General features: G+C 37.6%; 1 protein-coding gene across 4 annotated transcripts in view; it reads right to left on the bottom strand.

Moving 5' to 3' along the window:
• LOC149319134 (UDP-glucose:glycoprotein glucosyltransferase 2-like) overlaps positions 1–13492 on the bottom strand; it is a 104038-nt gene that overhangs the window by 41656 nt on the left and 48890 nt on the right. For all 4 annotated transcript variants that reach the window (XM_089511160.1, XM_089511161.1, XM_089511163.1 and 1 more), the window contains exons 15-21: positions 13043–13178; positions 11071–11202; positions 9647–9808; positions 7550–7673; positions 7353–7451; positions 5602–5696; positions 2154–2360 (exon numbers count right to left, since the gene is read on the bottom strand). In XM_089511160.1, the coding sequence (XP_089367286.1) occupies positions 2154–2360; positions 5602–5696; positions 7353–7451; positions 7550–7673; positions 9647–9808; positions 11071–11202; positions 13043–13178 (955 nt within the window). The remainder of the gene's footprint in view (positions 1–2153; positions 2361–5601; positions 5697–7352; positions 7452–7549; positions 7674–9646; positions 9809–11070; positions 11203–13042; positions 13179–13492) is intronic.

Here is a 13492-nt window from a genome sequence, read left to right as displayed (position 1 = left end):
CTTGACTCGTCACTCCAGATGACAAATCAGGTAAATGTGACAGTCAGGAGTGCTTGCTATCAGCTTCTGCTGATATGCCAGCTGTGTCCTTTCTTGGAACCGGGACCTGGCAACTGTGGTACATGCTCTGGTAACCTCACGACTCAGCTTCTGCAATGCACTCTACATGGAGCTACCCTTGTGCTTAGTCCAGAAACTCCAATTAGTTCAGAATATGGCAGGCAGGTTGGTCATGGGAAAATCTAGAAGTGACCATATTACACCTATCTTAAAATCACTTCACTGGCTGCATATTGGTTTCCGGGCACAGTACAAAGCGTTGGTTATGACCTTTAAAGCCCTACATGGCTTGGGTCCAACCTAGTTAATGGACTGCCTCCTTCCGTATAATCCACCCCACACACTTAGGTCCTCTGGGAGGAATTTATTGCAACATATAAAGACTAGATTGACTGCATCCACCCAGAGAACCTTTCCCTCCACTGCTTCTAGATTATGGAATGGCCTGCCAGAGGAGATCTGTCATATTAGTAGTTTAGACAGTTTTAAAGAGGCTGTCAAGATGGATCTCTTCGGGCAAGCCTTTCCTGAATAGTAATTTCAGCCACACATCTAATATGACTATTCCATCGATAACTCTGTGCCCAATCACTCACTGCTTATTTCAATTGGATTGTAATTGGATTATTTTAATGTTTAATTGTTTAATTCTTGTTTTATTAGGGGAGGGAGGGAAATGGGGATGTTGGAATTTTTTTATGAAGTTTTAATATGTAAGCTGCCTCGATTATTGTTGATAGAGAGGCGGGATATAAATAAAATTTTATTATTATATTATTATTATTGAGGGAGAAAGAAGAGAAAGACAGACATTCTCCTCAATATTGGCATAGAACACCCACTGCTCCATTGTGTTATAATAATAATAAATATTTATTTATATCTCGGCTCTTCCGCTTTGAGGATCAAGGCGGGTAACAGCAAAGTGAATACAATATACAACAATAAAAACAACAAGCCCCACAAGACCCCGACCCAACCCCCCTCCCAACTATAAAATTAAACAGTAAAAATGTTTTACAAGTGCATAACAATACATCAAAGTTAAAAAACAAATCACAAATAATTTTATAAACATTGCCCCCTTCCTACCATTTCAGAAGTGTGGGGTGGATAAAGTCTCTTCCCACATTCTCCGCAAAGAAACTCCCTTCATGTAAAACTCTAGCATCTTTAGGGAAGAAAATTCAGCCTAGATATCTCCTCTGAGGTGCTATTTCTCTATGTTACACCATAAAAAAAAAAAAAAACCCACAGGGGAGCTTTCAAATATGAATGCCCCAATATGAGTCCTGCATCTTAAAATTGTAAAGTCCACTTGAGCATTCTGATTGTATGACTTAGGTTGGGTTTTTTTCCTCACATAGACCAGTACAAATTTTTTTCACCTGACATAAGCATCATCTTTGGTGTGTCATATAAGAAGTGAATTCAGTTTACTAATACTACTAAAACCTGCAGCAATGTTTGGTCACTTTGCTTTGCAACAGATAGTTCTTGCTCAAAAATTATTTTAAATCATCAACCTAAATTAGTCTACAAGAGCACCATTCTAACACCTGGCATATTTGGCAGAACTCAAAGTACTGCTTATGACCCATAGAGCTCTTACAGCTTGGTTCCAGACTCTGTAAAAGCCAGTGTTTCGCCATATGAAACTGCCCAAATTTTCAGATTTTCAGGTGACAGGTTTCTCTCAGTCCCACGACCATCACAAGCATGACATGCTTTGTGAGGATAAATTCTAGGATGTGGAAATCCCTCCCACAAGAAGCTCAGTTGACCCCTCATTCATCTTTCTATAGACAGATGTTTTATATTTAGTTGTCTGCTAACTGGTTGTGACAGATAAGCTTTAATGAAGCATGGTGTGCTTTCATCTTCTTTACTATATATCAAGTGTGTTTTAAACTGTTTTATACTAGTATTTTTTTAAGGATTGCTTGATTCATGGTTTTAATTTTTTTTATTATTATTAGTAGGTTTTTTGTTGTACTTTGTTTTCATCTACAAGGTAATATAGCCCTGGATACCATATCTAGAGAAGTGCATGATGTCAATTGAATGAACACATAAACAAACAAGCTACTAACCAGTACAAGAAATTTCTTGATTTTAGTTCCTGTAGCAAGAGCCTCTGCTGTCTCCTCCTTAAGAATCCGACTAAGGAAGTTTTTCAAACTTGTGTTTTTCTGTGTCAATAAAGCTGCCAGGATTGCCCTTGCAATGACAGTGCTGTCTTCAGTAATTTTTGATGTAGGATTATTCACAATCCCAAGCTGCACGTGACTGCTTGTTTTCTGCAAGGCAAACAAAGATTTCACATCCTTGCCTATTAATAATGTTACTGCCTGGAACTCTTTCTCAGTAATTTTCTCTTCCTTCATATGCCTTCTTACAATCCTTTTCTTCTATAAAGCCCTGGTTAACCTGATCATCTGCATCCTCAATTGGCAAGAAGCCACAATACAGCAACTGCATTTGCTAACATTCATTCTTTCATTGCTGCCCCTTCCCTTTTCCTCATACCCAGTTGCTAAGACTGAATGTTCCTTCAGGTTGCTGCCACACAGTCTTTTATGTCCTCAATACATTATGAAGTGACGATTACATTGATGCTTCATAATAAAATATTTATGTCACCTCCAAGTTGTGCTGTCTGCACACTTTATGTTGCTTTAAACGCACCTACATATATACTTGTCTCTTCCAGGAACTGCAGATAGATAGATTAGGGGTAGCCAGATGGTTGAACCATTGGGGATAATTTCCAGTAGATCAGAGAGGATTTCTGTCTTTGAATTGTTCAAATTCAGGAGCAGCAAAATTACTCCACGCTTCCCCATTAATAATAACTTAAATTATACTACTAGAACTGACAGTTTGTAATTTTTTTGTGTGTGTGTGGAACAACTTTACATTCCACATTATTCTGGTGCTCAAAGCAAATTCCAGGGCTCAGAATTCTTTTATTCAAAGTGGCAGGGTTTAATTGTTTGATTTTTGCACAGGAGTTCCAAATGGCGGCTCCTTGGATGTTGCTAAAAATCAAATTACTGTATATACTCATGTGTAAGTCTAGAAATTTAGGTTAAAAAATTGACCCCAAAAAACTGAGGCGACTTATCCACGGGTCAATGTAAGTACTGTACTTTAAATCATATATATTTATATATGTATATACATAACCATCCCCTGGTGAAAGACAAGAGTTTTATGTGCTCTGGAAGTACTGGCACCCTTCTACTCTCTCATCCATCCAGCCTTTAGTATGTGCACAAATAGTTATGGCTGCTGAAATTTTGTAAGTTTGTTGGCATTGTTTTCCTTTGCTTTGTCATTTACATCCTTCATTATATGTCCCTAAGTTTTACCTCTGATTTATCCATGGGTCATATCAAAATCCATAATTTTGGCCCCAAAATCTGCTCTCGACTTATACATGAGGTCGACTTATAGTTGAGTATATATGGTAGGCCTAAAGTCTTCACCACCACCTTTGGCAGAGACAAATATTTAGAAAGCTATCTTAGGATTGATTAAAATGTTACAGGATTACACTGTATGAAATGTTTAAACTGACAGTGACAAACACTGAAAAAGTGAAGGACTGTTGTGCTTTCAGTCATATATGAAGCAAGACTGACAAACACCATGGAGAAACAATTGGCTGGAGCTCATAGTGTTGACCAACACACATATCAACACTTCACACTTTACTTACAGGGGTGGGGAAGATGTAGCCTGTCAGTGAGATTGGACTGTAGTCCTTCACCACTGGCTAATCTGGCAAGAGCTGATGGGAGTTGAAATCCAGCAACATCTAAAAGCCATATACTGGCCTACCCTTGCTTCACTGTGTCTATGGCAGTGAGTATGGGTGCACGTATAACAAGCATTTTTGTTGCAAAAGCTATTTATCAGTTATTATATCACAGTTCTCCTCCCCAGTCCTCTGAGAACTGTGATATAACAGCATTATAGAAGTGCTACAGGTAGCCAGTCATATGATTTCCTGCAGATTCCAGGAGGATCATTAAAAAAGTTGTATGAAAGACCTTTAAAATACTTGTCAGTACATAATCCTAAAAGCGTACTGGCTATGAAGAAAAGGGGACATCAAGCAAATTTTACTTAATTAGATAATGAAATAATTAGAGATGTTCTCCTTAGAAATGCTACAACTGGCACCTGACTGTTAAGATAAAAGATTGGATCCAGAACTAAGCCATTCATTAATCCTGATTAAATCAATGGGACTTAAGTTAAACTGACATGTCCTATTAATTTCAATTGGGCTAAAAGCTGGACTTTGTCTGGATGCAAGCACTATACTCCAATTCATCCCAAGGAGCACAAGATGGCAAATATTTGTTTTCCTGATACTAAGAAAAGGTAGGAGAAATATCAGTTTGGCACACCAGGCAATAAGGGCAGCTATTTACTTTGGAGGTATTTTACAGTTTATTTATTTAGGTAATGATCCAGTCCATCCCTTAAAGGCTGAATTCTATGTGTAGCTCTGTGGGCCGTACTTGATTTACTGTGGATCAAGTGGATCCCATAACCTGGTGCTGCCTTATTTTTTTAAAGAGCATGGCCTCAATCCAGGTGGTGAGTTATGAAGGCAAAAGCACTATAATTGCGGTGCTCCCATCCCAATCCCACCCGTCTCCAGCCACTGTCATCAATGGCATCTGCTTTCCTGTAAATCGGGAAGCAGCTAACTGATGTTCCCATGCTCTCCTGTGAGTGGCATGCAGAGCCAGGGTCCCTGTTACAATTCCCCATTGTGCTGCAGATCTCTCAAGCAAGAGGAGGTGGGAACATCAGTTGGCTGCTTCCAGACTGACAAACAGACCCCTGTCAATTTCAGTGGCTGCTACCCAGTAAGTGGGGATTGGGGGGCTTTCACAGTTCTTATGTATCACCTAAATTAGGGGCTAAGTAGGTCCCATTTGTGCAATGAGTTGATTCTGTTACAGATAATAAAAATTGTCCAAGGAAACAACTCTATTTTGTATGGCCTAATTTCTTTCAGCGACATGGGGTTCCTCTTTGCCTTTTTAGTCCCAGAGCTCTTTGGCAAAATTCCTTTTATGGGATGTTACAAATCCCACATCACTGCCAACTTCAAGAATAAGTTAGTAATTAAAGTTCCACATGTCTATTTTATTCATTAAAAGGTTTATTTTAAGGAAATATGGCTCTTATTTTAAGCCTTTTAAAATTTAAATAAAAATAATATTTATTTTAAGGCTTAAAGTGAGTAACAGCATGTATAAACAGATTTTCATTTTTTTTTATCCCCAGCTTCTTAGTTTTCCTGAGGATACGATCATCTTCACCACACTATTTTAACAGTGTTCACAGACATAAATCTACTCAGTAGTATGAATTAGAGTAGACTTACAGAGTCAACAGCTGAATGGTAAGCTAACACTTGAATAAATCTCAAGGATTCAATGCATTTAGTCTAGGTGGGTCTAGTACTTGGATTTAGGCCATATTGTCTGCACAAAGTAGTTTTAAGGAACTGACCAGGTGTTTCACTGCAGTAGCAAGCAATTGCCTCCCATCTGGCTTGTCATAATCAGCAACAATCCATATGGTAACTGGATATATTATGTCTTCATCTAAAAAAAGAACAGCAAAATACAACCAAGGTCAAACATTTTCACTGTTCACAACATATAAGGTAAGTGAGCAGAATGCAAAGATGCAATGGCAGAACAGAAACTTGGACTGCTGTGTTCAGAGCTATCTTAACACTTGCTAGTCAATATACCATTTACAGAAGAGGTATGTGGAATCTCTCACCCCTTGTTATTAAAAGAATATGACTATGTCCTTAAGACACCTGAACCATTTCTCAGTATGGAAACCACTCATCCTTTGAAGACTGAGAATGATAAAGGATTATTCAGTGACTGATCTACAGAGCAAGGCTATGCATGTTTACTTGAGGTAAATTCAATAAATGCAGTAAAGTTTATATCTTAGTTTAGGATTAATCTGAATTTGAAATATGAATGGGATGACAATGGGAGCATTTAAGTGACTGCTTTGAAGGTCAAAAATATATAGTTTTCTGAGTCTACAGAAAGCTCCAGTCAAAAAGCCCATCTCCTCACAAATAGCAGGAAGAATTGCGAGCTATAGTAAAGACTGACTGGGCATGTGGAGTCCTGAATGAACTATTATGTCCAGATTCTTTCCCCAAATCATAAGACAAGACTTGGCTGTCACAATGTTCAACCTTACATTGTCACTGTTTTTCTAAATACAGCTCAGTGCCAAGACAACATATATTTCTTAATGGCTTATCAGTATCATTTTATTGCCTTGTGTTTATGCCCTCCTGTAGAAGAATTGCTCTTACCATCCCTCTATTTAGAAATAACCATGGTGTTATTTTTACATTATTGGGATATTATTGGCATTAATGCTCGTGCAGATCTATTGCAGCACTATAATTAACTCTAAAATGGAAAACGTGAGGAATACCATTTGAAAGGAATGAGAGATAACGTGAGAGCTATTTGCATCAATTGGAATGGTTTGGACATAACTTTTAGAAGTGCAACAACTAGTTTAAGCAAGTTTTACAGCTGCACAAAAATTATTACATGCATGGAAACATGTGGTCATAATGCCATAAATACAAAGATGTGTTATGCATGTGAAACTGTATGTAACATATTTGGATAACAGATACTCTGGTTCAATGACTTCATCATAACATCAAATTTGTACCCTTTAGAACAATATTTCATCCAACACACACCTATACACCTACACTAAAAGAAAATCACAACAGGAAAAATGGCTACATTGTATTAGCAATTAAATGAATTATCCTTATAAAATTAAATATAGTACAATTGTTTTATAATCTGACTGCACTTAAGGTTTAGCCACCCACAGATCTATTCCTCACACAAACTGTTTATTTACTAATGATGCTGAATATGGAGGATAAGGCTTTTAGATCCTTTTCCTCAACCACGGTTAAGCAACACATCTTATGGACTGGCTACAGGTCAGGATAAGGAATTGGTTTAAGGTAGATTTCCAACAGCAAGTTAACCAATGAATGGTGGTTTAAGGCCTATGAGGATAAGATTTAAACTTAAGCTGTAGCATGACTTTACTACAAATCTAAGGTATTTTATTAAGATTAAAAATCAATTAGGGTTAGCATTGTATGGATAACTATTAGAATTTCATAAGCTTTTGCTGTACAAATGCAGGACTTATACAGTTTTACAGTTGAACAAAAATAAACCTACCTTTTCTTGTCACATATTTCATGTTTTCTGCAACAACAAATGTCTTATCTTGGGAGTCCAAGAAGGAAAAAGTTGAAAAATCACTTGTATCTACTGGAACTGGAATAGTTAAAAATTTACCTTGTTAACATCAAACATAAACAAAATGAGGATCAAAAAAGAAGAGAAAGGAAAGTAGATTGTACTACTTCGTTTACCTGACGGTGGTATAAAGTTCAAATATCTTTTTTCAGTGCTGAGAATTTTGTCATTTATATGTGAAACTACATTCTGCTGCTCCATGATGAAGTCTACTGCATCTTTATGGTCGTTCAGCAAGCCCTGTAGGGATAACAATAGAAGTCACACTGATTTCTAAACCATTTGATATCTTGAGATTAAATATACTGTATATACTCATGTATAAGTCTAGAAATTTAGGTTAAAAAATTGACCCCAAAAACCTGAGTTCACTTATCCAAAGGTCAATGTAAGTACTGTACACTGGTGCCTCGGGATACGAAATGATCGGGTTACGAAATTTCCGGGATACGAAAAAGTTGGATTGGCAAAAACTGTTTCGGGTTACGAAATATTTTTCGGGTTACGAAATTCATTTCGGCGCGAAATTCAAATGCTGCAAAGTGCAGCTATAGGCTTTCCAGTGCTAACGGATTATTTTTCGGGTTACGAAATTTTCGGGTTACGAAAGGAATGGTGGAACGAATTAATTTCGTAACCCGAGGCACCAGTGTACTTTAAATCTCTCTCTCTCACACACACACAACCATCCCTTGGTGAAAGGCAAGAGTTTAATCTGCTCTGGAAGCTCTGGATCCCTTCCACTTTCTCATTCATCCAGCCTTTAGTAAGAGCACAAATAGTTATCCCTGCTAGAATTGTCTAAGTTCTTTGGCATTGTTTTCCTTTGCTTTGTCCTTTACATCCTTCATTACATGACCCCAAGTTTTACCCTCGACTTATCCATAGGTCATATCAAAATCCATAATTTTGGCCCCCAAACCTGCCCTCAACTTATACATGAGGTTGACTTATAGTTGAGCATATATGGTAGTTCTCACTCTCATCCACAGCTCCATACATTCTTAGATACTGTTAGGAGCTGTCAAGGCTAGGTCTAAAAATAATAAAATAAATACAACTTTTATTTATATCCCGCTTTTTGTGAAAACGATCAAAGCGGTGTACAACATTTAAAATCATACAAAAATATACACCATATCCCCCTTTAAAAAATAATTAAACAATCAGAATTAAGATTTCACAAAAACATTACATCTAATAATGATTGGCAGACTCATAACATATATGGGAGAGATCATTGTATGGCTGAGTACTTTAATCTGGAAAGGCCTGCCAGAAGAGATCCGTTCGAACAGCTTTCTTGAATCTGTCTAAGTTGGTAATTTGACAGATCTCGTCTGTCAGGCTGTTCCACAGGTTGAGAGCAGCTGCGCAAAAAGTCCTCTGGGAGGATGCAGTTAATTGAGTCTTTAGGGACTGCAATAAGTTCCTTCCAGAGAACTTGAGTGTACAAGGTGGATTGTATGGAAGTAGGCGATTACTAACAACGGATGAGCTGTCTAACACTGCTAGTTGGAGAGACTCCTGGATTGTGATGTTCACTAAAGCTAACAGTGTCTCCATCATTGGTGATCCTAAATTGGTAAGGCTGTGAGCACTGGCTCATATTCAAATTGTCACTCCTGGCTGTTATTCCATTGCCAGTCCAGCTGCCCACCTGCTTGCTGGACTTTTTGCTTGGGAATTCAGGCCTCCTACGTGCCACCTTATCAGTTCTCTAAACTGCCTGAGGTCAAGCATTTAACCTAAACATGCATGATGTTAATCTGGGCAAATCAAAACACCCATGACATTATATACCATCCTTAATATTTTATATATTTAACATTCATTTTATATTTAAGATTTTATCTACTGCTTAATAAAGGGTACTATCCTTCTCTAGAAAAAAGATATTAGAAAAAGAATGCGGAGAATGAGGCATCACTCATCCAGCCGACATTTTCTTACCAATATCCATCTTTGTACTGTGGCTTCAAGCATCTCGAAGATTAACAAGAGCTTAGTTAAATTCCAAAGCATGGATAATCATTATATAATAAGTTTCAAAATCATGACTGCAAATTAAAATAATGATGCCATTTAGGTTTTCACAACATTAATTCCAAACCACCTCATTATGAAAGATGTAGAATATAAGCACAACTGAAGCAATCTACTGGCCAATATTTCAGTGCACATTTTGAGAAAAAAAATAATGCTAAACATACCATGAACACTGCCCGCTGAAAGGACTCTGTGGCATCCACAATCTTCAGCAGAGAGGTCTGTAGCTCTGCAACATTCATCTCTTTTCTGTTAAAGGGCACACCATTAAAGAGAGCTTGAGGCAATAGACCCAGGCCAGTCTTCTTATAAAACACTGCTCCTGCCTGGACAGATCAGAGATGTCATAGTTACACAGAATGGAGCTGACTGCAGGAAAAAAATGATTAGATAGTAAGAGACACCGAACACAAACATCCCTGTACTGGGGGTGGGGAAAAGCAGAGGAGACAAATGAATTTGTTATGTCCTTACAACTTCCCAGAATGTCACATATAAAAGCAAAAACCAAAGGCTGATAATTGCCAAACAAAAACATGTTTTCTTGAAATAATGTAGGAAGAAAAACAGTTAGAAATTCGTAGTGTTGCAGTGTAGCTGACGATGTCCAAAGACTCACACTCAAAATATGAGAACATGGATAGATGCAACAGCAGTATATAGGGGGAAACAGACTACCCGAGTCCATGGGAAGATATTGTCAGGCAAGATCTGGCAAAGAGAAGGTTAAAAGGTGACATGATATCAATGTTTAAATATTTGAAAGGATGTCATATGAAAGAAGGAGCAAGCTTGTTTTCTTCAGCTCCGGACATGGAGCAATGGATTCAAGCTAAAGGAAAAGAGATTCCACCTAAGCATTTGAAAGAACAGTGAAAGCTTTGATCTCCGCGGATTTCATTATTTACAAGTTTCCTACTGTCCCTCCGCAGCCCCTCCTCTCCCTCCTGAAGCCACTGCATGGGCATTCACAAAACCACCTCCAGCTTCACTTGTCTGCCACAAGGGTCCCCAAAGGAATGTACAATTTAAAACGCACACATAAAGAATATTTTTAAAGGCCAGTTTTATAAGCCACAGGCCAGATAGAATTATATATTTTGATCACTCACTAGAAATCCAGCAAAGATGGAGGAGCATCTTGACTTCCCTTGGGAGGGATCACTACAGTCAAGATTGTGCTACAGAGAAAGCCCTGTTTGGAACAAGAGCTCCATGGGGTTTATTCTCAGGTAGGCATGTAGAAGACTGTAGCCCAAAAAGTGTTAGGATTGTGTATCCCTCAATCACTTAACATCAAATCTTTTAATATCTGCTTAAAATGCCACACATACATCTGATAGTGGCTGCTGTCAGCATTACAATCCTACTTACACTACCATTTTGACATCAGAAGGCACAGATTTGTGTTATAGGTGACTGGTATTAGGGATTAGGAAATCTCCTCAGGCATCTGCCATTCTGAAACTGCAGTTCTGAATGCCGAATGCAAAGTGCCAATGCATCTCTGAGTCCTCAAAAAAAAAAAACACACACACACACAAAGTAAGCATTTTCCTCTCATCTTGCACTGATCTACTCTTTTTACCTTTCTCTTCTCATCATATTCAGAGTGAATGCCTAGGATATCTTGCATGTCAGCATGAGGAAATTCACTACGAAGAACACGCTTCACATCATCTACAGAAAGTACACCTCTATCTTTTACTTCGTGGTACATCTAATTAAAAGAGAGGGAGAGAGAGAGATAAAGAAATGAGATAACCCATTCAACTGATGTATTCATATTAAATTAAATTTTTATTACTCTACTGAAAGTGGATTTTAAAGGCTCCTGTCGCCCAATCGCAAACTAATCGAGTTTATTTTATAACTCAGTTTTCAGCAGTAACCAAGAGATGGTATGCTTTAATACCTTCAGCCAATTAAACTTCCATGAATTCTCCCTCTTAAATTCATCCATCATATTCATTTCTGTGCACTAAAGGGAGGAGGAAGATACTGAAGAAAGAATAAAACCTGCATTTTTTCTTCTTCACAGTTGTGTGCACCAGTCCTGGGCTCTTTTAGTACACAGCCATGAGAGGAATCAAGCAACCAAAGGAAATATTTACACAATAAACCTGTTTCATAGCTTACTTTGTTCTACAAGAACAAAATTATAAGTAAATTGCTAAATATGCAGACATGTTAGAAATCTCCAGCACATCAAGGACAGCTACCTAGACTGAGGAGGTATAATACCTTTCAGCTTAAAATCTACCACCATTAAAATTAGGTTAGTAACAGAGGAATTTCTGAAATTAGCAGGTTTCTATTAGTGGAATTCAACACTGAAACAATCTCTACAGCAGAGCATGGGCAGCATGGAAGCCTGCAGTGCTGAACCAAACTGAAGAATTTAACAGTTTAATCATTATTTTATTCTGCTTTTGCACTGGGCCAAAAAGTCAGAAAGATATGTTCTGATTCCCCTCAACATGAGAATATATACTCTCCTCCAGCACCTCTTCTTCCTTTTGTTTGTCCTGAGTCTAGTGCTGATCTGCTTCTTTGGGTTACTCCAGATTTTCTATCCAGGGATAGTCCAATATTAGTTTTCCCCCAAAGCTTGGAAACTTTACTTTTTGTATTACAGGTTGTAACAGCCCCATTCAGCATGACTATTGGCCAGTCTGGCTGAGGATGAAGGGAGTTGTAATTCAAAAGGTAAAATTTCTGAGTTTTATGTTTCTTCTTCTCCTCTTCACCCAAGAAACTCCAAAATGAAAAGCCCCTAACATTTCCCCTTAACAACAACAACCTCCAAAAATTTACAAGGCTCCTTGATAATTTTGGAGACTACTTTCTACCTTCATGGTATTTTCTTTTAGGAGATGAGACAACCAGGGACTTTACACAGAATGCTAAATGTGACCACAGTGTAAACATATAGAAATATTGCAACAGTAGCAATTTTTCTTTCAGTCTCTTTCTCAATAATGCCTAGCATAGGACTTAGCATTTTCACCATTGCCTGGGTAACATTTAGTATCATACTTTAAGAAATTTAAGAACTGTTGGTTTAAAAAAGAAATTCTAACACATACACCTCCGCTCCTTCAGCAACCTAGTTAGTGATGCTGTCGATTTCCTTTGCCTTCATTTGCTTGCTCCTTGATTCATTTTAAGTTATCTGCCTGTGTGTTTCCTTGTGTGTCTCTATTACATATGTCATAATCTAATGCAGAGACTACCTAATTTAGGGGAAATAGATGAAAACACTGTCTCTATCCAATTAAGGAAGGCTAAAAGGTTTGAGGGAACAGGATTTGTGCATGCGTGTCTACACACATGAATGTATAACACTTGTTGTGTTCACCTGTTTGTTCTCAAAACAACTTACAAACCAGCAGATACAATTAGAACAGAAATGAATAGAAAAGCAGTATTTTTAAAATGAATTCATCACGTTATGTTCCTTTTTTTCAAAAAGTACTCTCTTGTGGCTACTGTGTACCTGCAGGAAAGGAAGAACAGCCTTGATAAAGCATTACTTTTATCTGTTTACCAGCACTAACATTTATCATGGTGGCAAAAGCTTCAGGGATATCCATTTCATCTGCAACGTAGTTAAAAGCTCTCCATAAAGCTACTCCCGCATCCACATTTCCATCAACCACTTCATCAGTATTTAAAATGAAAACAAATCCAATTCTGTGCAGAAAATAATGAAAATACTGTTAAGAATGGCAAAGTTTATGAGAACACATTAAAAGCAGATTAAAATATGCCACTTAAATCTTCTCAAGTAAAACCGTATCTAAATGTGTTAATATCCCAAGGTCAAGAATCAACTGGCAATATTCAAAATGTTAAAATGAGCCTCAGTAACACACTGTGTAACCTCTTTGGGTTATAATGTACCCAATTATTTTAAATATTACAAACTTATATACTGTTAGCAGAACTTGGAAAAAATTGTTTTGGATGATGATTCCAAGAAGCTCCTAGCTACCATATCTACTGGC

The sequence above is a fragment of the Sceloporus occidentalis genome, unplaced genomic scaffold (genome assembly GCF_023333645.1).
Source record: "Sceloporus occidentalis isolate IW3139 unplaced genomic scaffold, rSceOcc1.0.p SCAF_2, whole genome shotgun sequence".
Classification (NCBI taxonomy): domain Eukaryota; kingdom Metazoa; phylum Chordata; class Lepidosauria; order Squamata; family Phrynosomatidae; genus Sceloporus; species Sceloporus occidentalis.
This window is presented reverse-complemented; position numbering and strand designations above follow the sequence as displayed.